The following is a 27,443-nucleotide window of genomic DNA, read 5'->3' as shown; positions in this document are numbered from 1 at the left end:
TTAACAAGATCAATTTTCAATTTTTAAACCAGCAATTTAGCATGTTTCACGGCTAGAGTATATTTTTGGAAATAAATACAACGTCTCCCTTAAAGTCTTGTTGAAAGTATAAGCAAGTAACTTGCAATGCGAAAAAATAGGACATTTGAGCATTTTTGACTGTCCTCGGAGGACTCCTCAAAGAGGACATATGGTAGGCCTAGGCTTAAGGCCACAGGGCGCGTAATTAAGTCAACCGGTAGTACAGCATATAATTATACCTAGACTAAGTTGGCATTATTATTGATAGGTTGATAGCCCATGAGCTATAAGGTAGAGTGTGTGATGTTGTATATTCACTTGAATAATGTACAGATGATGTAGTAGATAAGTTGATTTTCCTTAACTGTACAGCGCAATAAGGCAATGATTCTTGTAATAAATCACAATTGGACAGCTGATTTTTTAAATAAATGTAGGCGCTGGTCTACAATCCTACCACAGCGTTGAAATGATTAGTAAAGCAATGCACATTATTTGGGTTAAGGTGTCGGTTAGTGTTTGCGTGAGGGTGGGTCAAGTATTATTATTTAATAATATTGCTTAACTTACCCAAACCTAAACGCTAACCCGCACCCTAACCCTAATAATGTGCATTGTGGTAGGATTCTAGACCAGCCCCTAATTGTATAACATGGGAAATTTAATTGAATAATTTAAAAGAAATAAATATCTGTTTCTTGTTTAGATTTTGATAATTAAGTATTTTGTAATGACAAATTACTTATGTTAAGAAAACATGTAACTTCAGGTAACAGAAAAATGGCTGCAAAAAACGGTGCCCAAGTCAGTGGCAACGGTAATTCTCCGATGCTTCTGATGTTCTGGCGATACAGAGCCGGTGCTTTTAAGTTCTTTGTGCTGTTCCTCTTTGCTTCAAACCTTTTCTACTTTGCTGTGCGTTACGTCGAGCTGTCGAACACTGTGAAAAAACTCGAGCATGAAAAATCTGTCCTAAACCAGGCTTTAACTGATTCTTCGCGCAAAGCGCCGAAAGAGGAAAATGTGAAGCCAAAAAAAGAGGACGAACCACAAAAACCTCAACTGGTTTATTCACAGGTTATTAAGTAAAAAAAACAAATATATGTAAGCACCTATACAAGCCAAAAATATTATGCATGCAACTCATAATTTTTATTCACTGTATTAGTGTACACTGGCTGGGTTCTGGCCAAGCTTTTCTTCTAAATGATCTCGGGGGACAAGAGTTTGGAATGCAATTGCTAGTGACACTTACAAGTATACAGGGTTTTGGCCATTCTGTTCAAACTTAAGTTACTCAACAATTATATATGTTAAAAGAAAATAAAGAACAACAAAAAGTGTGTAATTTGAACTAACTTAAAATTAATATAACTTAAAAAGTTTAGGATAAAGTGCTGGATAGTGTGGCATTTACCTTCATTATTACCAGGTAATAATGATATAAAAGAGTATACATTTCGATCGAAATGATGGACATTCAGTGCAAATTGGAGACCCTTATAATATGACATATATAATGTGACTAAAAACATTTTCTCATCTTGCAGAAAAAGTACTACCCATACATTTTTAATGAACCGGACAAATGCAAAGATGCCAACGGTGAGGACCTGCCCCTGTTCCTTCTCATAGTCGTAAAATCCACAACAGCTCAATTCGATCGGCGGAAATCCATTCGCTGCACCTGGGGCAACGAATCGAACATAGATGGCATCGTAATGCGAAGGTTTGTTTTGCCTCCCCATGACTTTTAGACCTGTGCTGTCTTGCAATTGTTCCGACGTAACTGTTGGTTTACTCGATGAATAATTTATACAACCGCCTGCGGTGAATGCTCACACTAATTGTAGCAAAGTGGCTCGACCCGTTTCAATTTGATGACTAAGTAATTGGATATTAAACCCATTGTAACTTTGTAATATTTATTTATATCAACAAAATCTAAACCTTTTTTGTAAAGTTTTTGTTGTTTCATAGGTTTATCCTAAATCTTAGATAACCTGGTAGCCTACAAGCATATTTGTATCTATTTATTTATATTGATATATAAAGTTAACTTAAATTGAAATAAAGAAATGTTTTATTGCCAAACCAGCATTAGAAATACCAAGTAGCTTTGTGAAATCTATTTATATCAACAAACTCGAAACAATTTTTGTAAAGGATTTTTTTTGTTTCATAGGCTTATCTTACATTTTAGATGACCTGGTATTATCCAGTATATATATGTATTTATGAAAATGCTAAATTCCATTCCAGAATTTTCCTTGTAGCAAAGTCTGATGATGAGAAGAAACAGGCGCTGTTACAGGAAGAGGTTAATGAATATCACGACATCATCCAGGGCGATTTTCATGATTCCTTCCGTAACCTTACAATCAAAGACATCATGTTTATGCGTTGGCTAACAACATACTGTTCACAAGCGAAGTTCATATTTAAGGTAAAGTCGTTTAATTCAAATTGCACTGGAACTGGAAAACCTTTGTTTGTCTGCCTTTTATTTGTGTTTTCATCCAATTTAATACTAGTTTTCTTAGATTGTATTATGTGTGGTTGTAAAACTAGCCAACACGCATTTAGACAAGCTTATAAAAATACTCAAATGTTTAGTTACAGGGCTGCGGTGTCTCATTTTTTGTTTGAATAAAAAATCAATACATTTTTGAACAATAAGAGAAACGGTAACCAAATGTTTACCGTATGACAAATAATAAAAATAGGTCCTGCAGCCTCAATTTTTATCACGCATTTGCTTTAGTTATGTTTTGTTAAAGGTAATTTTGTGAAAATTAACATTTATTCAAATTTTACAGTTAAACTGAAAAACTTATTTAATTGATTTTGTAATTTTGTGAAAATTAACATTTATTCAAATTTTACAGTTAAACTGAAAAACTTATTTCATTGAATTTGGGATGTAATACAACTCAAAAAAATTGTATACTTAACTTACTATGTCCATATCTCAAATTTAGTGGTTCTCATGGTTGTCGCAGCACTCGTGGGTGCCAATTCTAAAGCTAAATGGTGAAAAAAGTTATATTTTTTTCTTCAGGATTTCGTTTTTACTTTGTTAAGCGCCTTGATACATTTATTTGCTTTTCCTAGTTTGTACACAGTCCGTGTGTTTGTTGTTTCAATTTTGTTATTGTTACACCATTGTAAAACCACTTACCCAAAATGATAGTAAGCCTAAGTACACTAAATTTACAAGCAGTGGTCCATTATTCGTTGGACAGTAAATGCATAATGGTCCATTATTTTGTTGTTGATTTTGGGACTGACGAGGCATTTTAAAAAGATCATTCGGAAATTAAAATTATATTATGTTAACATAACAAGGATAATTACCATGACGGCTACAAACAATGTTAATTACTACTATAAAATATATATAATTATAATCATATAAGCACAGTTAATTGCTTAAGCCATAAACAATTCAAATATGCAATTTTTATATATTATTCTTGAAAATGTGTTAACAATATATTTATATATTTTTTAAACCAATATGTATGTCTAGCTTTAATGTATTTGTCCATGTCCCCAGAAAAGTATAATTTTAATTGTTTCCAAAACCTATTCTTACTATGTGTATTCAGATTAAAATTGTTTTTTTAAAAATATGTGAGAAATTTGGATTTTACCCAGTCAGGTTATTAAACAATAAACACTTTAATGTATTGTGTTTTCTGTCAATTTTTTTTAATGTTCTGTGTAAAATATGTAAATTTAAAACTTACAAATTGCTATTTTAGCTTATTTGATACTTATTGTAAGTTTCTTTTCAATGGAATTATAACACCATCTGTACAACATAGAATGTACAGTTTCAATGAGTGTCATTATTGATATGCTTTGTCCTCATCATACACATGGACAGTTTGATGATTTGAACAGGAAGTATACCGTTAACAAATATTACTGGTTGTATATATAGTTAGCAAATATGAACAGTCTGTTGGGTTTAAAGGCATGTGATTATCTTAATGCTGTCATGTACTTACTAAAACACTATCTATGATGCCTGTTGATATGCCAATGATATTACTGCTATTTATTGATCAGTGTAATTTGGGGGTGTAATTTTAAGGTATGACACTTAAGTTTACATTAATTTTGTTGCTTAGTGTTTTCCATGCCAATCTAAGTAAACATGGTATATATATTATTCCTGTATAGTTTAGTATTTAATAGATATATATTTTATTACCATCAAATTTGTTTTGCCCCTGTAGCTAATACCTCTTCTACTTTTTCAAACAAAATGTATATAAGGGCTTGGAAAACACAAATAAATGTTTTTTTTATGTAGCTCTAAAAACTTAATTTCATACTTAGTAACAATAATCGTGCTAAAGATGGTTCACTAGTCACTACTATCTGAAAGGTCCTTTATCATTGGTATAAATGGTTCTATTTGAGTGTTTAAAAACGCAGATTATTTATTAAAAAGGTTACACCACAGTGGTTGGAAGAATTTGAGAGCCTCATGTTTAAAGCATGCAACATTTTGTTTGGCTGCATTGCATGATATTGTAGGTAATTGGTTTCCTGTGTAAATGTGCTTCTGGCAGAAAAATGACTATTTCCACCTCCTAATTACATAGGATTTGATTACATAGAATGTACATAGGTACATCCTTTTTTTAACCACTGTATGCTTAAAATAAAATAAAAGCTTTTTATTTTTTTATCTTTTTATTATTTTCGAAAAAAATTGTTTCATGTTTTTTGAAAAAAAAATTCAACTTTTTGTAATTCGTGTAAACAATTAAATATATTGAAAGGATATTTTGTTTTATTAAAAAGGTAATACTAGCTTGGTTTTGTTCATTGCGAACCTAATACATATGAATTTAACTCACATACATTTCCCACTTCAATGTTATATTTCTCACCTAAGTGAGAAACCAGATACGGTTTTAATAAAATTAATCAGTCAGTGGTAGAACGTAACTCAGCATCTCTGTATAATTATGAACTATCTATACACCCAAAGTTGGTAAAATAACACTTTGTCCTTGTTTGTGTGAATTTTGTAAAGTGACCTAAAAAAATTAATTATGAAATACTTCTTCACCTTCCGCTAGATGTGAGTACTTTAGAAAGTTTAGTTCATATTATTTCAACTTTGCGCATGCCTTTCACTTTACTAGACACTAGGTTAGGCATAGTCGTCAAACAAGGATTTTCGATAAACAATCATTTTTATATATTTTTTAACAAAATCGTTCAGTTTCATACAGTAAAAAGGCCAACTTTGCATATTAAAAAAAATTATTTTTTGGAATAATCTTTTATTTACTGCATATCTATAAAATTTATTGGTACATTGTTAGAGTTCCGTGTCCTGAAATTATGTGATTTGTATTCATGTTATTCTTGAGTAACTGCAAATTGACTCGCACTCCCTGAAACCATTGGGTACACAGAACTTCTTTGGAATACAGTCTATTTTAGTGAACAATAAATATCAGAGCTTTCCTGTATTGGCAATGCCTGTCACTTAAATTCTTTCATGTATTGTAAGTAGATTGGGTTTGGCCCAAGCTTGCCATACTTGGAATATGCGTTACTTAACAGTCTCGCTGTTAATAAAAGGAAGTAGAGGTTAGCCAGTTTTTTTTTAGGACACAGTTGGTTTAGTTTGTATTGTTTGGTAGCTATAGTTGACGGAAATTAATTTTCCTGTGTGCATACACTACTGCCTTTAAATAAATAAAGTTCCATTCAACTGATCAACCATTGTTAAACAAGAACACTGTCTACTGTTGGTTTTTTTCAAAGGGCGTTTTATATTTTTATTTTTATTTCAGGATAAAAGTGTTTTCATGGCATGACGGCAATTAATATACATTTTTCTTAAACTATGTTGTTCCATACACATACCACTGTCACCGTACACAACCAGTTAACTTCTGATATAACTTAAAAAATGATACATGTCATTGATCTTTCCATTAAGTTCTTTATTTTAGGCTATTAGTTAAAAGTTTAAAAATGGTCTGGTCTTAAAATCACAAATTCTTTATTTCAAATTTATTTTTAAGTTGATTTTTACCCATTAAATCTATTTAGTTTCTAATTTCTAAAATTTCTTGATGCATTATTTTTGGGTTAAATTGTTTTTTTGTTTTTCAGGGAGATGATGATGTGTTTGTCAACATTCACAACATTGTTGATTATCTGATGTCCCTCAAGCCGGAGCAAGCCAAGAATCTGTTTGCCGGAAGTGTATTGTACCCGTCGCCAAGAATCACCGACCCCAAAAGCAAATACTACGTCTCGACAAACCTTTGGAACGAAAAGTACTATCCGCCCTATGTATCCGGCGGTGGCTTCGTAATGTCATCACTCATGTCCAAAAAGATATTCGAGGTCACCAAGGTAACGCCGCTGATTCCAATCGACGACGCCTTTCTAGGTGTTTGCCTAAAAAAGCTAGGCATGAAGCCACAGAATCACAAGGGCTTCAAGAGCTGGGGTGTCAATCGGCCCAAAGACATTTGCATTTACCACGAGATAATGACTCTGCACAAGCTCAACAGTGACGAGATGGTAGCCATGTGGAAGCGACTGCATAATTCCGACTTTGCTGAGTGCGCCAAATCTTTTAAAGTCGTTAAAGAGGACAAGGGTTCGTGACCGAGGATTTTTGAGCCGTTACCGGTTTAATTATGCAAGGGCAAGTGCGCGCCATTGTCTTAGTGCCTCTTAATTTTCTTGTAAAACTGCTATCCTGCAATCCTACTTGTCGACTCTTCATTCACACAAAAAAGAAAAAATAATGCTGCTTATACTGGTGTTTGCTTATGAATTTGAGGACAGAAAGTGTCACAATTTCTGTTTTTTAATAGATTTTGTAACAAATTATTTACTGGACTGTGAAACACAGTTTTGATTTGTGAGGTGCTACATTTTGATAGTTTTAACTGTCAAAATATAACAAACTTTATTTTTTCTATTGGTCTCAATGTGTTTTTTATATAAAAAGAGTGTAAAACAAGCCAGCACTTGTACAAAGATATAATTAGAATCACTGTTTACTGCCATCCTGACATAATCTATCAAACCTATATTTTCTATTAATAACATTTTGCAAAGAATTGCGCAATATCCAACTTGTCTGTGGAAATGTGTTTAAATGGTTTACTACCTGTTCAAGATTTTTTTTTACATAGACCTCAATATTGAAGTGAAACAAACATACAACCACTGCTTAAACTTTGGTGTTTAACATTTTTTTGCTTTATTGGGGTGCCTATATCTTTCAGTTATTTTATATTTCACTTGCTTTATTTAATATTTTCACTAGGTATTTTGGAGCGCTACAAAAAGAAAAACCATTCAATAGCAAATTGGGTTCTGTCAAGCGACTTTATAATAAGTGCTTATTACTGTTAAAAAGTTTACTGATTGTTTATGTAATTTTTAACTCTAAAAACACCTAGCTGCAACTTATTAATTGATACAATCATTTAGATTTTTTTGTATTTAAATGTTTAGTTGGCTAGTATCGGCACACTTTTTGCAAAAATATAACAATATGTTTTTTCAATAACCCAAACAATTTCTACCATTTTTGAGATATTTGTAAGGCAACTTTTCTGGATGTGGTTTTCTTGAGCTTATCAATACTTATGACCATTTAAAAAAATGTTATTCGTGATATGTTAGTTTTAGTTTATATATTCAACTCTATATTCATAGCTTTTAATGTTTTTTCAGTGTTGCATAATTTGTTTATGTTTATTGCAGAAACAAAGTGGATAGAAATTTACCCATTTTAATGTGGTATTTCATAATTCTTTTTTAATTATTCTGTCTTTGATTTAAGCATTGAAATCATTTGCTCTGTTAAGATGTGCAAACTTTATTATTTGATTTTTTAGTTTAAATTTTCCTTAAATATACTTATTTAGCCACAATTTAGATTGGAAACTGGAGAGAATAAGTTTTTTTTTCTTTCGGTTGTATATTTTTTCAGGTTTTTTTGTTTATTTTTTTTATTGACTTGTCTTCATTTTTAAATATATACTATTATATATATATATATATAAACTATTTTTGCTGTATGTTTCTTGACATAAAACTTTTTTCACATTGGTGTTTATAATTTTTACCTGTATAGGTAATTAAAAACGACCACCCTATAAAACTTCCAATGAACTTGTGATTTGAAGTTTCTCTATTTTTTTATTTCGTATTTTATTTCTTCAAAGCTATTCATTTAGACAGATGGATATCACAACACTAATATAAAACATGTGCAAAACGTTGTGAATATGGGCATTTGCTGTATTGCCACTGTTTTTTTTCCCTAGAGAAATATCAAAAAAAAAATCTCGTTATGTTTGTCTTTTGCTTTTCCAAAAAAATAGTAATTTGTTTTATTCTGTTTAATTTGTGTCGTGTTGTCATCCTTTTTTCTTGGCAGTGCATTTTGTTTCTTTAATTAAAAAATATTTAAAATCTGCTACTACTTGAATCCAACTGCTAAATTGAAATTTTTTCGCAAACATATCAAGCAAAGAGTAACAATATACTTGGCATATTTGGTGAAATTCGGTTGTCAAGATTTATATTTCTTGCAACAAGCATTTTGCCTGTTAGAGAAATTGAGAGTATTTTTGTATTACAAACTGCCACAAAGCTGTTTTTTTGATTTACTGTTTATTATCAGTGGCTAAGTTTTTATTTCTACTTACCGGTGTATTATTTAACCTGTTCTTTATTTATATTATGGTGCAGCCAGTAGATTTTTAGAACAGTTACTTCTAAAATCACAATTCACACTTTTTTATATGAATGTATTTTGTAGCGGTTTACAATTGCATATTTACACCTGTATGCTTATAGTTATAAGTTCCATATACGATATGAAGTGATGTTTGGTTTCTGTAATTGTTTGTGCTTTTTTTTAGTTAATGTAACTTCTCTTTAATATAATATAAACAAAATTTTATTTAGTAAAATAAATATAATATAATTTCTATTTTTTATTATTTTTTGTTTTTTATTGGTATACAAAATAAGAACATAAAGTTATTGTTTTAAGTTATGGTAGTAGTATTGATATACATTTTAATGCCAGTGACATGAGCTAATACAAAATACATACACTTTATTGAGTGTTGAATTTATTATACATATACATTTTTAGTAACATATTAATAACTTTGGAGTGATGTTGTGTTAATAACAGTCATACTTTTGTTTAGGAATTTTCAGTGTAATTATCACTTCTTTATTTTGTGTTGCACTTTTGGTCCATTTATTCAGCTGTGTGAACAACGTAATTTATCATTCTGGACTTTTAGTTGAGTAAATATTAGTGTATAATTGTGCTGCAAAAACAGGAAACATTTATAAAAGTGTTGCTTGATTAATTTAGTAATTTTTTTTGCTAGAAAGTCATTGGAAAAGATAAACGTCAAATGGGCTACTTAAATGTACTATTTGGAACAGGGTTCGGCAACCCTATTCTAGTCGCTGGCCAAAACCAAACTCAGTAAGGTCTCCTGCCCGTAATAACTTTCCACTAACAATTTTGTTATAAAAACTTGTGGCTCTTGAAAATGTTATTATAATAACTGTAACTTATTTTTATGCTAATAAAACTTGCTCAAATTCTAATCAAGAGGTCAGCAAAAAATGCGTTTGATTGGTGTAAGTTGGCAAACTTTTGATTTAGAGGAAGACGTAAGACATTTGGCAAATCGAAAAGATTCGCATGGTCCTTATTTATTTTAATATGTATATCATAAACGCTGGACTGCATATCAGAAGAAAAGGCGGACTGAAAATATTTTTTGAAGATGTAAATATATTTCAAAGTAAAACAAGATTAAGCTCGTTTTTTTGCAATTAGGTACTTGCCCAATCGCAGGACGCATGGCGGACGAATTACATTGAATGGCCGGATCGCTGATTAAGAAGCTTTTAAACCTTATTAATATAGACGTCGAATTAAGTTTTTCTAAGGAGTGCTGCTGAGATGAGCCAAGTGTAACTATTGACGGATGTGGTGCATTAGCTTGGCTGTTTAGTGCGGTGGTTCTCTTGACCTGACCTACCCCTTTGCTACTCGTTTAAAATTTTAAAGACCATATCCTACATTTTTCTAACAAAAGAAATTAAAAATAAAATAATCATAAATTACTCCAAGGTTCGAATAAATGAGCAAGATGTCCAGCGCAAATTAAATCAAAAAAAGTTGCGATAATCCCTTACAATTTCGTCAGGAACCCCACAGGTTTAATGACATCCACGGGGCCACTTTTTAGGTTTTCGTGACGTCATTTCAAAATGTACCCGGATCTAAACAATTCTATATCCGCTGACTGGTTGGTGGAATAAGTTTTCTGGTTCAAGCTCTAGAAGTAGGCCTAGCATGTATATTAGGGTTACCATATTTTCGTGGCCTAAAATCCGGACAGTCCACACTAGCGGTTTTTAAAATGAGATATGAACACATTGTCTGTCTATATGACGTCACACTGGCAATGCTTTGCCTATCCATTGTATACCGGGCGGATTTTTGAACATAGTATCGTGAATTCACTAGACTATTGGGCCATCTCTGATTTGACCTCTGGTGATCTCTAGGCCAGGTTTACGATATTTGATAATGCGCAATCCATAACAAATTTACCTCAGTTGCATTGACCAACTTTAGAATATTACCAAAGTACTTTACCGCCATTGTTTTTTTTTTGTGAAAGAAGGATAAACACGAAACTATAGACAAACAGAAAAGAAATGTTGTATTGCAATACACGAATGCAAGTTCTCAATAAGCATTAAACAAAACGACAATTTCCTTGGTATTCTTATTTGGTCTGCAACCGACTTCTTGTTGCGCTATTTTTCTACTGCTTTATAAATTTTTTCAGCAAACATACGCTCTTATTGTTTCAGACATGTTCTAAATTTTGCAATATCGACCAAGATATAAGGCCTTCAGCTACTAGCCCAGCTCCACTCATCCATGTATCCCAAATAGAGCGCTGTATTGTCGTTTTTAACGTAACAATGAAATTATTACCCGCAACGTAACAAACAATTTTAAAAAATTCCAGACTTTTAAGCATATTTAGGCATTTCCCCCCGGACGCAGTTTGATCACTAAAATTCCGGACATGTCCGGGGAAATCCGGACGTATAGCAACCCTAATGTATATGCCTACGTAGCCTATCACACTTTCTGCCTGACTCCGGTCTCCTACGATTGTGTGTCCCACTCAGTTGCTTAGCGCCTTATAGCCAACCACAAAAGACAATGGCTGTTGCCTACTCTTTTGGTTTATAATAATAGAACAAGTATAAATTTAACTTATTACCGGTATTTATATGTCTGAAGATTATTAGCATAATAGGCAGTGCCATGTAGAAATAACTCGGCGCAAGTTAGTTTGGGTTAGTCCTATCGTAAGCTTTTTGTTTTAAAGGGTCTGCGGTTACTTATCCAGGGAAAGGCCGAAACTAAAGGTATTATTATTATGTCAAACGGAGTTACTTTTAAAACATTTTAAATAACTTTAAAAAAAATAATAATTTAAATAATTCTGAGAAGATAATACCATGTCATTGGTAAACTACCATGTCATTGGTAAACTAATATTATTCCATCAAAACAACAAAAACTACAAAGAGATAATTTTTTCAGTTATACTCGATTGTTTTTGCAGTAATTCTACACAACATTTTTCGTAGACCAGGGATGTCCAATCCGCGACCAAGTGTAGAACGCGCAGTATATTTGGTGTAGGCCTATAATGATGTATAATCTTATATCTAAGACTATAATCTAGCCTAGTGTAGCATTTCAAAGTCAATCGAACACTTGTGCAACCATCATTATTAAGCAAGATGTGTGTTTTTGCGGACCGTTTTAAGAAAATATAGCAGCCCAAAGCAGTGGTAGGCCTACCAGTGCCTATATATTGACTATCAATATATAGGCACTGGCGGTACATCTAAAGTATACAGGATCGCAAGGATCGCAAGGATCGCAAGGATCGCAAGGATCGCAAGGATCGCAAGGATCGCAAGGATCGCAAGGATCGCAAGGATCGCAAGGATTGCAAGGATCGCAAGGATCGCTCGCTAGGATCGCAAGGATCGCAAGGATCGCAAGGATCGCAAGGATCGCTAGGATCGCTCGCAAGGATCGCAAGAATCGCAAGGATCGCAAGGATCGCAAGGATCGCAAGGATCGCAAGGATCGCTCGCTAGGATCGCTCGCAAGGATCGCAAGGATCACTCGCAAGGACCGCAAGGATCGCTAGGATCACTCTCAAGGATCGCTAGGATCGCTCGCAAGGATCGCAAGGATCGCAAGGATCGCAAAGATTGCAAGGATCGCAAGGATCGCTCGCAAGGATCGCTAGGATCGCTCGCAAGGATCGCAAGGATCGCTAGGATCACTCTCAAGGATCGCTAGGATCGCTCGCAAGGATCGCAAGGATCGCAAGGATCGCAAAGATTGCAAGGATCGCAAGGATCGCTCGCAAGGATCGCTAGGATCGCTCGCAAGGATCGCAAGGATCGCTAGGATCACTCTCAAGGATCGCTAGGATCGCTCGCAAGGATCGCAAGGATCGCAAGGATCGCAAAGATTGCAAGGATCGCAAGGATCGCTCGCAAGGATCGCTAGGATCGCTCGCAAGGATCGCAAGGATCGCTAGGATCGCTCGCGAGGATCGCTAGGATCGCTCGCAAGGATCGCAAGGATCGCTAGGATCGCCTGCGAGGATCGCTAGGATCGCTCGCAAGGACCGCAAGGATCGCTAGGATCACTCGCAAGGATCGCTAGGATCGCAAGGATCGCAAAGATTGCAAGGATCGCAAGGATCGCTCGCAAGGATCACTAGGATCGCTCGCAAGGATCGCAAGGATCGCTAGGATCGCTCGCGAGGATCGCTAGGATCGCTCGCAAGGATCGCAAGGATCGCTAGGATCGCTCGCAAGGATCGCAAGGATCGCTAGGATCGCTCGCAAGAATCGCAAGGATCGCTCGCTAGGATCGTTAGGATCGCTTGCAAGGATCGCAAGGATCGCAAGGATCGCTCGCTAGGATAAAAGGATCGCTCGCAAGGATCGCTAGGATCGCTCGCAAGGATCGCAAGGATCGCTCGCTAGGGTCGCTAGGATCGCTCGCAAGGATCGCTAGGATCGCTCGCAAGGATCACAAGGATCGCTCGCTAGGATCGTTAGGATCGCTCGCAAGGATCGCAAGGATCGCTCGCTAGGATCGCTAGGATAAAAGGATCGCTCGCAAGGATTGCTAGGATCGCTCGCAAGGATCGCTCGCTAGGGTCGCTAGGATCGCTCGCAAGGATCGCTAGGATCGCTCGCAAGGATCGCAAGGATCGCTAGAATCACAAGGATCGCAAGGATTGCAAGGATCGCAAGGATCGCTAGGATCACTCTCAAGGATCGCTAGGATCGCTCGCAAGGATCGCAAGGATCGCAAGGATCGCAAAGATTGCAAGGATCGCAAGGATCGCTCGCAAGGATCGCTAGGATCGCTCGCAAGGATCGCAAGGATCGCTAGGATCACTCTCAAGGATCGCTAGGATCGCTCGCAAGGATCGCAAGGATCGCAAGGATCGCAAAGATTGCAAGGATCGCAAGGATCGCTCGCAAGGATCGCTAGGATCGCTCGCAAGGATCGCTAGGATCACTCTCAAGGATCGCTAGGATCGCTCGCAAAGATCGCAAGGATCGCAAGGATCGCTCGCAAGGATCGCTAGGATCGCTCGCAAGGATCGCAAGGATCGCTAGGATCGCTCGCGAGGATCGCTAGGATCGCTCGCAAGGATCGCAAGGATCGCTAGGATCGCCTGCGAGGATCGCTAGGATCGCTCGCAAGGACCGCAAGGATCGCTAGGATCACTCGCAAGGATCGCTAGGATCGCAAGGATCGCAAAGATTGCAAGGATCGCAAGGATCGCTCGCAAGGATCGCTAGGATCGCTCGCAAGGATCGCAAGGATCGCTAGGATCGCTCGCGAGGATCGCTAGGATCGCTCGCAAGGATCGCAAGGATCGCTAGGATCGCTCGCAAGGATCGCAAGGATCGCTAGGATCGCTCGCAAGAATCGCAAGGATCGCTCGCTAGGATCGTTAGGATCGCTTGCAAGGATCGCAAGGATCGCAAGGATCGCTCGCTAGGATAAAAGGATCGCTCGCAAGGATCGCTAGGATCGCTCGCAAGGATCGCAAGGATCGCTCGCTAGGGTCGCTAGGATCGCTCGCAAGGATCGCTAGGATCGCTCGCAAGGATCGCAAGGATCGCTCGCTAGGATCGTTAGGATCGCTCGCAAGGATCGCAAGGATCGCTCGCTAGGATCGCTAGGATAAAAGGATCGCTCGCAAGGATCGCTAGGATCGCTCGCAAGGATCGCTCGCTAGGGTCGCTAGGATCGCTCGCAAGGATCGCTAGGATCGCTCGCAAGGATCGCTAGAATCACAAGGATCGCAAGGATTGCAAGGATCGCAAGGATCGCTAGGATCGCTCGCAAGGATCGCAAGGATCGCTCGCAAGAATCGCAAGGATCGCAAGGATTGCAAGGATCGCAAGGATCGCAAGGATTGCAAGGATCGCTAGGATCGCAAGGATCACTGGTAGGAAGAGGTGTCCACTTTTCTGCCAAGCATCGTTAAAATAGCAGTAACAAACGGGTCTTCTGGCTGGGAACCAACTGTCGAATGCGTATAAAACGGTTGTTCGGGTAGCAAGCCTTTATTGGCAGCAATATTCCTATGACCGTAATTTCCGTTGTGCACCGTCTAAAAACAGACAAAATTATAAATATGTATAGAAAAGTAAGATGGACACTTCCGGCGCAATTTTTTTTGGTGTTTAAAAGTGGATTGAGTACGTCCCATAACGCAGCAGTTTTCAATACAATCCTATAATTACGTTTTAAAAAACAGAACTTTACTGAAGAAAAAAAAAAAAAAATTGTTAGTTTTTGTATCAATAAATCTCTGGGGATAGTTGTTCTATATTGGTTACATGCTTATAATCGCTCTAACAGCAAGGGGCAATATAATGCTATTCAAAAGTAGGCATAAAATTACAAATTGTGCTTCGTGATGTTTTTTAAGTTTGAACTTTTAGCCGGCAAATTTTACAGAAAACCTTGGCAAGTTGGCAATAATCCAGATGTAAATTTATGAACTTTCCTTCATAGTTAAAACTTTTTTAAAACCTATGTTACGTCCAATCGCCGGAGAGCGAACTTGAAAACATTTTTTTAACTAACATCCCGACGGGTTTAGGACTTATTCTGATTTAGACGTTATTACGATAGGTATTATAGTTCCGAAATTTGTTTTATTCTGACGTTGGTGTTGTTCTAATTTCAGTCCTATGGCTGGTGTTCCTTTGGCCGTATTAGGATATTTTAGAAAGAGCGTAAAACCACAAAACTTGCAAATAATAGGACGTAAAAAGCCAAATTATAGGCGCCTTCGGTGCGTTTATGTTGTCTATTGTCGTTTGTCATATATTTCGTAGGTGTGACCAATTGATACTATAATACCATTTATAGTATCATTGGTGTGACGCCGAATATTTTTAGCTCTGTTGGTGTGCCGCAAGTGAAAAAAAGGTTGCGGAGCACTGCTTTAAATGATAACTAAATAAACGGCCCTGCTCAATTTACTATTTTTTCCAACCATATAATATAGGCTATGTAAAAAGATCCTAGCGATCCTTGCGTTCCTTGCGAGCGATCCTAGCGATCCTTGCGAGTGATCCTAGCGATCCTTGCGATCCTTGCGAGCGATCCTTGCGATCCTTGCAAGCGATCCTTGCGATCCTTGCGATCCTTGCGAGCGATCCTAGCGATCCTTGCGATCCTTACGAGCGATCCTAGCGATCCTTGCGATCCTTGCGAGCGATCCTAGCGATCCTTGCGATCCTTGCGATCCTTGTGATCCTTGCGATCCTTGCGATCCTTGCGATCCTTGCGATCCTTGCGACCCTTGCGAGCGATCCTAGCGGTCCTAGCGAGCGATCCTTGCGATCCTTGCGATCCTTGCGAGCGATCCTAGCGATCCTTGCGTTCCTTGCGAGCGATCCTAGCGATCGTTGCGAGCGATCCTAGCGATCCTTGCGATCCTTGCGAGCGATTCTTGCGAGCGATCCTTGCAAGCGATCCTTGCGATCCTTGTGAGCGATCCGAGCGAGCGATCCTTGCGATCCTTACAAGCAATCCTAGCGATCCTTGCGGTCCTTGCGATCCTTGCGAGCGATCCTAGCGATCCTTGCGAGCGATCCTTGCGATCCTTGCGAGCGATCCTAGCGATCCTTGCGATCCTTGCGATCCTTGCGATCCTTGCGATCCTTTGCGATCCTTGCGATCTTTTAGATGCACCCGGCACTGGTCGTACCACGGGATGATACGGTATTGATAAACTCAATTTTTCGCGCTTTGCGATAAGGCCGAGATTTACGTGCATATTTGCACATCAGTTCACTCTCGAAGAGCAGGTGTTTATAAGAAGTTGTTTTATGTCGTCACGATATGACGTAACTTATGACGTCACCACTTTAATTCAATAGATTTTGCAGCCCTTCGAATTTTTTAAGTGGCAATGCGGCCCTTTCAGGTTAAAGATTGGTCATCCCTGTAGTAGACCCTAATAGGGCCTAGCCTACTACGCATAAGTTTAACAACGAATTTCTTTGTGAGAGCTGCAATCATCAAGCCAACATTGTTTCGCGATCCATGGGTGGAAAAGCACTGCTCTCCAATGTCCAATTAAAAAGTGATGTTGCAGTATTTGCGAAGTAAGATGTTTTAAACTTTGGATTCGCAATTCCTAAAACAACATTTCTTAAACTCGCAACATTTTCTTAAACTAAAAACTGCGACACTGTGTATTTTAGGGAAAGCCCCATAGAGGACCTATAGGTTGCGCTTCAACGGAAAAAGTTATTTGTGTTATCAACTTATCAGATTTATATTTTAGGAATATTTCAGAACAGTAAGTAAATTCCAAAATATTTTCCAAGGTTAACCTCATTCCTGAAGAGTAGTTTATTTTCCTAATATGGACTACAGTGCTATTGAACATGGAAGTAAAGTTCTGAATAAACTTAATTTGTAAGTTTTTCATATTATACATATCCTATCAATATAGATTATAAATTGGGAAATTTTCTCTTAACATCTATATTTATAGTTTATAATATTTTATAAAGGTTTTCACTTTAAATAATAACTTTCTACTCTATTTAGACTTTTAACGGTCTGGGTAAAAATCTTAAATTGTACCTATGAATGTGCGAGCAACTTTTGATATGGATTGATTCTTTGTTTGAATAAAGCAAACTTACACTATAAATCGTATAATGTATAAATTAAAAAATAACCTTCTGATTCATACCATGTTTATATTTTTATGTTTTTTTTTAGATTGCCCTTTAAATGAATTTTTTATTTTAATTTAGAGATAGGTTGCAAGAAAAGAAGCATTGCGATGCTACACTTTTGTGCGACGACCAAGAGTTTCCTGTGCATAAAAATGTTTTATCAATGCTGTCAACCTTTTTCGATAAACTGTTCACCACTGAGGTAAGTGTGGTTGCTAAAATAAGTAGTAGAATTAGTTTGATAAACTAAGGTTGTTTTTTACATTTGGTTAAAAGTAGCTGAAACACTTTGGGTAGTAAGGAACTTTTATTTTTAGCATTTCTCATGTTTGCTTTTTGTACAGAAACTGATAATGCCTTATAGGCGAATATATATTTCTGTTAAAATTGAAGAAATGATTTTATGTTTTACCCTTTTTTATAAAAAAGATTATTGGTTAAAAACAGTTTTTTTTTAGTAACTGCTTGTCATTGTTTTTCGTTAATGATAGTTAGCGTATAGTTTTTTAACTTCATGCCAATACTTGAATACCGGTTTAGATTTTGCAGTTTTACAGAATAATTAAAAAAATGAAATTTAGAAACTGTAATTTTTTAATGTTCTTACAGATGAATGACAAATATCAACGCAACTTTAAAATTGAAGGGGTCAGTGCAGATGATTTGAAAGAGATTCTTACATTTTTGTACAGTGGAGTTTATGCCATAACAGAGGAAAATGCATTTGATGTTTATGCTGTTGCAAATTACTTAGCAATAGAAGGTTAGGATTATCAATGCATGTAAATACTCATTAGAGACATTTCTACAATAGGTGCCAAACATAAGTGTGCAGAGAGTTTTTTAACACCCTGGATTTGACCAAGTGTCATGTGCAATTAAGGTTCAAATGTACTTCCGTCAACACAATAATAAAGATAGCACAATATATATATGCCGCCAGTAAGACGGGTTAGATTCACTACATGTGCAAAATTTTCCTGAATTACATGGGGAGAAGTACCATCTGCAAAAGTGTTGCACCTACAAATCAATAAAGCGCTATAATCACAAAATACCCGCTTGTGTTAGTGTAGATTACGTCTAAGAACTGTGAGTTTAGAAAAAAATTCAGTGATAAATGTCTTAAGCCATCAACTGAGTCTGACTAGTGTTAATCTGTTTTCCTAACTTTTGAGCCGTATAACACCGTGCTTTGTCTGGCGTCACAATTACCAGTGTTAAAAGGCTGGGATATTTGGTCACTCAAAATATTAAATAAACTTAGATTCTTATGTATGAGCTTTCGAACGCCAATCATATATATAAAGGTTGTTGTTTAATAAAGCAGAATTTCTCGCACTGGTTATTCGATTACCTTAAAAAATTGTCTCCAATTTTGTTTGTCTTATATCTTAAAAAAATTCATTCTCGCTTTGCTCACCATGACGGTAACTCCAAATCATGACGGTAACTCCAAATCATGATGGTAACTCCAAATCATGATGGTAACTCCAAATTAAGACGGTTACTCCAAAATCAGTGCAAGGGACTACGATTTTGTCGGCAAGATTGACTTGAAATTGCATATTGTGACTAAATAATCCTGTTTTGGAAGAAGTTTAGGGTCGGACAGCGCATAGGCCACTTTATTATGTGCGGAGTACATTGTCACTATAACTTCGACCCTTCAAACAAGCACATTTGCTTTAACAACAATTTATCCTGACGAAATTTCAAGAGAAAGAACGCATTGTTTTACAGATAAAGCGCAGAATCACAAAATAGGTTTTCGAAAAGATGTTACGTTTTGTTGGTGATGACTGATGAGTAAACATTTTTTACTGGTTCAAAAAAATGTTTTGTGATTTTGAAAGTTTGGCGCCTATAATTTCTACAGTAAGCAATGATTAACTAAAATACTTTTGATGTAATAAATTGTGTTGCAATTGTTTCAGGATAATGTTGTTTAGGCGTTGTTTACTTTCTGATAATATTTTACTTCTGATAATATACTGATAATATTGGTAATAAAATAGTAATGCCTAATATGTCTAACAAGCTATACTTTTTCTATTCACAAGATTTGGAAGAACAGTGTTCAAGGTTTGTCATCCAGAACCTGAATTTCGGTAATTGTTTGTCGTCATGGATAAGGTCAACAAAAGTTCAAAACGAAAAGTTGGAATCTGAAATTGAAAAATACCTTAGAAGTAATTTTGCTATTGTCAAAGGAAATGATGTATTGTCTGATATGGACTTCAAAACGTTTCAAAGTTTTATTCAGTTAAAATCTGATGGTGTAAGTAAAACAATTACACTGATGTACCCTTAACCATTGTAACTATTGGTAATGTTGCCCTAAAAACATTGCTTTACAATGTATATTTTCAACCTCCATAGCTAGTTTGTAATACTAACTAATGCTTGTATCACCAGTTTACATCTAAAAGTCTATTAATCCAAAATGTTTTCCTAAAAAATATGGCTTTTATATTATTCATGACAGAAATTATTTACAATTGTCACTGGTTTGTCTCTGTTTTACCAACGTTAACTTATTACTTTGTATGCAGAGTGAATCTGAAGAAGCCGCCTTGACTTTCATTCAAAAATGGGTAGAAGCTGATGAAAATCGAAGGCAATACTTTCCGGTATTATTTTCACTGATTGACTTTGAAAAACTTAGAAAACTGTATCTGTTGGACAAGCTATCAAAAACAGTAAGTATTGGAATGCAATCAACACAGAAGTATCAGTACCACATAACCTTAATATACAAAGGAACTTTAATTATGTTAATACATATATAAACTTATTATTTGAACTTAAAACATAGTATCTATTTAAGGTTAGGATAATACACATATATGTGCATATTATTAGCTTGGATCAGCCATGTTAGAAGTTGCACTGGCCAACAATAACAACCCCGTATCATTGTTATACCAAATTGTTATACCCAAAATTCACTATTAGCACACAAATCAATGGGCCTTGTAGGGATTATGTTCTAAGCAAGACATTGGCCACAAGAAACATGCCTGCGGTGAGATTCTAACTTACGACCCTGACCATTCTGAAATTGTTACTATATATATGAGCTATGCAGGCTATCAGGCGATAAGCCTGAGTTACTCAGTTGGTAAAACAAATCGAATTGCTCTGCAGATAACTTAGTTAATATTAGCAATGTGTTTGCATATATTCCAATACACTGGCGAATTTTTGCAGGGGATTTCATTTGAATTCTCAAGTTGTGCAAAGTTGATGATCAACAAGCTGGTTGCAATAATAAAAGACATTGAACCACCAACTGGTATGTTTCAGCAATCAAAAATTCATGTATGTGACTTGAAACTAAGAAATTTGCTTTTTTTGAAAAGTAATATTTGTTTTATTTCAATGTAATTGAATAAAAAAAAATAAATAAATTAGCAAATAATAATTTTGAGAAGTGTAATTTTAGAAAAGTTATCTTTTTCAATTCATGTTTGAACTTTTCAAATTTATGTTTGAACGAACTGTCGGCTCGCTTTGTGCTTCATTTTAGAGAAATGGCTTGCGAAAGGTCCTCTCGCAAATTTGTTTAAAAACTGCAATATTTATAGCTGGTCAAAGAATACAGTTTTATATTTGTGATTTGTTAATGTTTGTTAACATTGTTTTTTTTTAATAAAAACGTATAATCAAACGAATCTGCAGATTTGAAAGACTGTATTTTTGTAATGAACGATACCTCAACTAACTTGCGATCATTCAATCTGCTGTCAAACGAAGAACATGCAGCAACGGTAAATAGAAAGCGCTACAGATTACAAGGGTGGACATTGCTTATCGTAAAATTATGTTTATGAACTTTAGATGCACAATAAAGAGCAAATTGAAGCGGGATTGTTGTGCCACGAAGGGTATTTTTACGTGATCGGTGAAACTATGGGGGAAACCAGGTCAAATTCCTGCATGCGATTGAATCTACAATACCTAAGCAGTACCTGGCAATCACTTGATTTAACTGGCTGCACACTTCGCAAGTTTGTCGTGACCGCTTTTGGAGGTGCGTAGCTATTTAGTTATTTATCATAAGCTTTGGTAAATATGCATTACAAATTTTACAATACACGAGAAATAGAAAAATGTGTTGCCGATAGTATTTTCCTATCAACTTTCCACTTACTGGAGGATGTCTGGTATTTTAAATGTTACCAATACCGATGTTTTGGGTAAAAGTCATTTTAACCTTCGCTAAAATGTGTATATTCATTTTGCAACCGAGACCGAGACCTCAGCATTTGTGAGTTTTGATATTATGATCTTGCGAGGTATATGGGCTGTGACCCCATAACACGCACAGCCCTAGTACAATACAGCAAAGTCTAAATACAGTTAAATTGTTAAGACGTTTAAAGCAACAAGATCCAGCGGAACTACCTATCGGAATAAGACCTGTAACAAGTGTTTTTGGGGGGCAGTTTTTTATTCAGTCTTAGATATTTGTATAATTCTGGTATTATTACGAATTTGCCGTTGTTGCTATTCCAAATTTCTATTAGGAAAAACCTTTACATTTTAAGTAGAAACCTACTATGAAAATAACTTCATTTGTTTTATAGGCTCGATGTGGGCTGTTGGGGATCAACTTATCGAACGTCTCACAACAAAAACTCCACAGCAGCCGGCTGCTGTACAACACGGTAGCATTGTCGGTCATACTCACACTGTCGCACCATCTAGTTTTCGTTTCGGTTCTGTTCCTCAACCTGCTTTTGGTTCGTCTCAACGTACACCCGATGATTTGCCAAGGAGACTGATTAAACCTGCACAAGACGTGACAGTCATCCACAGTTAGTTATTATACTCAATCTAACAACCACTTATCAACAATGGCTCTTTTTTAAACCGTAAACAAATCTCAAAGTTTAAAATTCCGAGTAAAACACAGATACAGACTTTTTAAATGAATATGTATTTCGCCTATACTGGCATAGTCAGTTCCTAAATTCGAGCTCTGTGTTTAAACGTTGGGTTTAATTTTTAATATATGCCTCAGTGGAACAGTGATCAACAAGCAGAAACCTGCTGCCAGCGGTTTTGGATTCCATAAAGATATACTCATTTATTAAAAACTGGTATAACGCATTGGATTACCAAGTCGAAATTTGTCGACGTTATTCGAAATTCGTGGAGGTTTACTAAACATATTTTAGTTTTGCGTTTATTGTAAGTGTAGTGTTGGGACTAGTTAAAAGAAAACTAACATATGGAGCGTACTCTGTTTTGTTATGCGAATTCTGCAGTTTAAGGGGTCTCTATAAGCGTATAAAAACAAGGGATTCCGATTGGTGCAAAAAAATGTGGATTGATTAGGTTTCATTGTAAAAGAAAATAGTCTATCCCCGGATTCCCCGGTATTGTCCAAACACGCACCAATACCGCAATTTGTTCGCTACATTGAGTTGTAACTTGCCCGGTGTGTTTCATTCTATGAATTAGGGTTTCTCAATCTTTTTTTGCGGGCAACCAAATGTATAACTGCAAAACTTTGGCGACACAATTCTTTTTAACTGAACGTTTCGTGATATTCTATTAAAAAAAAAAAATTCAAATTTTTTTAACATGAGCTACTGCGTAGTGCTTCCGTTTTTTCTTAGTCTTTGGACAAAACTTGCGCAGAACCAGTCCCAATTAATCTAATCATCTGAACGGCGACCCAATTGTGTGTCGCGACCCATCGGCGGAGATACACTGATGTAAATAACCAAGATCAACAAATTGGCTAAGTCTCAACTCACAAGTGTACAGTACAGCGTTTCTTTTGCTCGCAAACCATCTTTTTCTATAGATATTTTTAACGTTATATCTTTACGCAGGGAATCTACTTGCACTGAACTACGACCTCCTGACCTGTGAAGAATATGACCCCGACAACAATTCCACCGAAGATATCTATTCTCTCCCGGTTGGATGTGTAAAAGCCGTGGCAGTAAATAATCAGATGTACATCTTAACCCTAGGTCATTACAAGTGCATGCCGTATTTGCTAGTTTCATAATTGCCATGTAGGGCTCCATATGTTCCAACCTTTTATTGATGAAAATTTTTTTTAAATATTTGTCGGGTTTAAAATAATTATATCAAAAATAATTTTCAAAAATATGAAAACATAATGAAACTAATTATTTCTTTGTTATAATACGCAAGGTTGTTGTTTTTGTTTCTGGTATCACCTCAGTTCGTGCTAGCCGGTTAAGATGTTTAAATTAAAAACCTAAAACACCTTTTACAGTTTAACAATATTGGACATTAAATTACTATCAAAACAATGTCTTTGCTTGGCTTTGTTATTAAGGAATCAAAAGTTTATCCTGGCTAACATTGGCAATAAAAACGTGATAATGAATTATTTTTAAATACGTTTATTCCGCATAAAAACAAAAAAACGCCAATGCCGTGCCCTAAATAAAATCTTTAATGAAATTGTTGTCGTTTCCCTTGTCTACAGAAAACAACACGCTGGCCGTGCAAGAGTACGACCTCTCTTCGTCGACTGGAAACGTGGTGGGGAACCGACTGACCAACGTAGCTCGTTTGCAAGACGCTTGCGCGGCGCACGGGAAGATCGTCATCGCTATAATAGGGTAAACACATTGGTGCTCACCACCAAGGCATTGACACCAGAGTTGGATCAATTGTAATTTTTAATTGTAATAGATGTAATTAATTACAGGTTTTAATGTAATTTTAATTGCAATTAAAGCATTTGTATTCTGTGTAATTCTAATTGTAATTGTAATTTGCTAAACTTTTGGCTCAATACATTGATATTGAGAAAATTTTGGTTTCATTGCCGAAAATTGTAATTGATGTATTTAATTACAATTTTTAATGTAATTGAAACATTTAAGGGAGTAATTGTAATTGTAATTGAACTGAATTAATGTAATTGACCCAACTCTGGTTGGCACCAGCACTGTCATTTTTCGTTAAAGGCTAAAATCGAGTATTTGTCCTTAATATTTTTTGTTGATAAAGTGCCATCCAAGACCGATTTTTTTTGCGATAAGATGTATCTATATCTACAGGCTATTCTGTTAATTGTTTTTTTCCTGGATTTGTCACCTTTTTCTATTCTTATTGACCTCTCTTTTGGCGAAGTTTCTCAACGATAGGATATAAGAACCAGGGGAAGGTTTTCTTAAATTCTGAATACAATTCTTCTTTTTTTCGGTATTAAAATTCCAAATGTTTCGCAAAGGATTATTTTTATGTAAAGATGAAGTTTCCTAAGAATCCCAATGAAAATTTTTTGTTCTATTCGCTCTCCCATTTGTATTCACTCAAAATCTAGTTTTAATCATCTCTGAATTTAAAAAATGGTAGCCACTAATCTCTATTAGGGCTTTTTAAACCCAATAAAACGATTAGAATTACCTAAATACCGAAACCATATGTAAAACTAATCTCTAAACCTGAAATTTACCCTTTCCTGGACAAACTTTTAACTTTTTTGTATAAGGAACGCTTCACTATTTTTTTATCTCACCTGAACTTATTTTCTTTTAAATCAAGTCAAGTTTAGTTATCGTATAATATATTTTACGTTGGTAGTATTTTATACCATTGAACAAAGTAGAATTTATTGTGAAACGAAAATTAGATAAAAACTGAATTTAAAGCACACAACCTAGTCGCTAATCATATCAGAAACAATTCTATGTCATTTTATGTTTAGGTTCTCTAACCGTGCGTCGCAACGCCCTGATGTGTCGTTTCAATTTTTAAAGAAGTCGCAAAATGAGTAGTGTATTTCGTACCAAACTTAAATGCGCAAAAAAAGCTTGCAATTCGTGTTATCCTGTGATACGTGCATTCAAAATAATTGATGCAAAAAATCAACATCGATATATTTTATGTTTTGTTAAAAACGAACCAATAGATAAACAATTAGTAAGACTCTTGTCGCTAGGTACTTAGCAATTACAACAAACTTTTTAAAAGGCGTCGCTAAAAAATGTTGACAACCACAGAATTTTATCACTATACCATTGTACGGTTTTGAATTACGCTTAAAGTTTTCTGTATCTTCAGTGACGATGACCTCCTTCGGCTTTACGATCACGACTTGACGTCATTGGAATGGAGGTTCATTAAGGAGAGCGCTGACAAAGCGAGCTATTCCCGACTGGTGCCGATTTCTTAAACCTGCCTGTGACACATTTTCTATATTATGCAAAATCGAAAAGTTCAAGACCGTTTTAGCACTTGTGAAAAAATGTTAAAAAAAAAAAAATTACGAAGATTTTTAAACGTTTGAACGCCCGCTTTTTAAAAAAAATAGTTTTCAATATTATTTTTTTAACCTTTCTTACTCACCGACACTATGCACCTTAATTCATGCGCCAAAAGCTTTTAACCAGGGGTCGGCAACCTACGGCCCCGGGTCGCATCGGCCCACCAATGTAATTCATCCGGCCCGCCGCCTCTTTGACAAACTAGACATGAGTCCATTTTAAATACTTTTTGGCTATTTTAACTACGTAAGTGCGAAAAATTCTTTTGAAATATAGATCAGCGCTTCTTTACCTTTGCTCCGTGGAAGGCTGCCAAGTGCGTCGCGGACAAACGTAAAATGTATTCAAAAATATTGGACATATATTTTTTAACATTTTTTTATTTTCGGTAATGTAATGAAAACTTGCAAGAAATTTAAAAGAAATATCGGTGTACCAAAAAGACATCGCGCTTGCTTCGCTTGTCAGGCATGCCTGAATTGAAAAGATAACAAACACTGTACTAGATTAACTATTAAAGTTATCGCGTTTCCTCAAAAGTAGTTTTATTTAATTTTCATTAGTAGTATGGATGATGACGTGTGACCCCGAATTTTAAACTAAACAAACGCTTTTTTTGCCATTTCCGACATCACTTTACTGCCTCCTTAAATGTAATTAAATATAAAAGTGCAAAAAACTATCCGAGGCCCGCCTGACAACGGTTCTAACATTTTAATAACACAATTATCAGTTAACATTTTGTGCGGCCCGCAGAGACCTTTCTGAGTTTGGTTATGGCCCGCGACAAAAAAATGGTTGCCGACCCCTGCCCTAAACACTGTGAAAACTCAGGTTTCGATTTACTTGGTTTTAAGACCAGAAAAGAATTGAGGCTAGAAGTATCCAATATTATCGGAACAGAATCGTAAGTCGATACTAAGTGATAGTACCGACATTCTAACCAAACCTTATATTTAACATAGTCTTCCAGTCTTTTCACGTTTCAGTTTCAATGATTTCGTTTTTTACCATTAATATAGAGTAGCGCGAATATTTTTTGGCTTTGCAAAAAAAAAAGTTTGCACGTTAGTTCAAAATTATTTCAAGTCAAAATCGTTTACAAAATGCAAAAAACATCGTTTCGAAATAACTTTTACAAAATGCAAAAAACATCGTTTCGAAATAACTTTTACAAAATGCAAAAACATCGTTATAGCTAAAACTGCAGTGATCTATTTTAAACTGTCGTTCAATTTATTATTTTATCAAATTTAGATATGGTTTATATCCAACATTATTTAAATTATATTATTATATCTTTATTAGAGGAATATTCGGGACACGCTAGCCGGCAGAATTAACCACACAGGCCTGGCTTATCGCATTAGGTTTAGCTCGAACTTTGTTTTTTCGTTAGATAGTTGTGTATCTCTGATTTCGACAAAGTATTGAACGGTATTTACCGTGTCTTTTTTTCGTTGGTAATTTGCAATTAGTTCCTAATTCGATAAATATGTTAGGTCTTTGTTTGTAATTGTTTTTACCATTTTTTTGACATTTCTTTATTTTGTATTTCAACCATGAGTGTGTGCCCATTAATTTTCTAACATAACCAATGCCTTGTTTTTCTTTGGCCTTTTTATAGTTGATATGCCAAAAATATCAACTAAGCTATCTAAGTGTTTTGCATAATCCCGGAAATATAACTAAACTGTGAACCACCGGTTGTCAGTAAAACATCGAAAACAAATGACTGACGACGAAAAA

The 27,443-nt window shown here is 35.8% G+C and overlaps 2 protein-coding genes across 2 annotated transcripts; both read left to right on the top strand.

The window, feature by feature from the left end:
• The first annotated feature begins 732 nt into the window (after positions 1–732).
• LOC146145633 (beta-1,3-galactosyltransferase 1-like) lies at positions 733–8,012 on the top strand. Its single transcript, XM_083389410.1, has 4 exons — positions 733–1,098; positions 1,572–1,750; positions 2,284–2,467; positions 6,175–8,012. The coding sequence occupies exons 1-4, from the start codon at positions 766–768 to the stop codon at positions 6,676–6,678; spliced, it is 1,200 nt and encodes a 399-aa protein (XP_083245536.1). The 5' UTR covers positions 733–765; the 3' UTR covers positions 6,679–8,012.
• An 8,971-nt stretch (positions 8,013–16,983) lies between these two features.
• On the top strand, positions 16,984–27,394 carry LOC146145632 (uncharacterized). Its single transcript, XM_083389878.1, has 12 exons — positions 16,984–17,155; positions 17,503–17,626; positions 18,034–18,187; positions 19,488–19,705; positions 19,980–20,126; positions 20,638–20,722; positions 21,109–21,197; positions 21,268–21,460; positions 22,017–22,247; positions 23,274–23,417; positions 23,906–24,041; positions 25,492–27,394. The coding sequence occupies exons 1-12, from the start codon at positions 17,103–17,105 to the stop codon at positions 25,601–25,603; spliced, it is 1,686 nt and encodes a 561-aa protein (XP_083246004.1). The 5' UTR covers positions 16,984–17,102; the 3' UTR covers positions 25,604–27,394.
• The last annotated feature ends 49 nt before the right edge of the window (positions 27,395–27,443 follow it).

The sequence above is a fragment of the Ascidiella aspersa genome, chromosome 5, assembly GCF_963924565.1.
Source record: "Ascidiella aspersa chromosome 5, kaAscAspe10.2, whole genome shotgun sequence".
Classification (NCBI taxonomy): domain Eukaryota; kingdom Metazoa; phylum Chordata; class Ascidiacea; order Phlebobranchia; family Ascidiidae; genus Ascidiella; species Ascidiella aspersa.
This window is presented reverse-complemented; position numbering and strand designations above follow the sequence as displayed.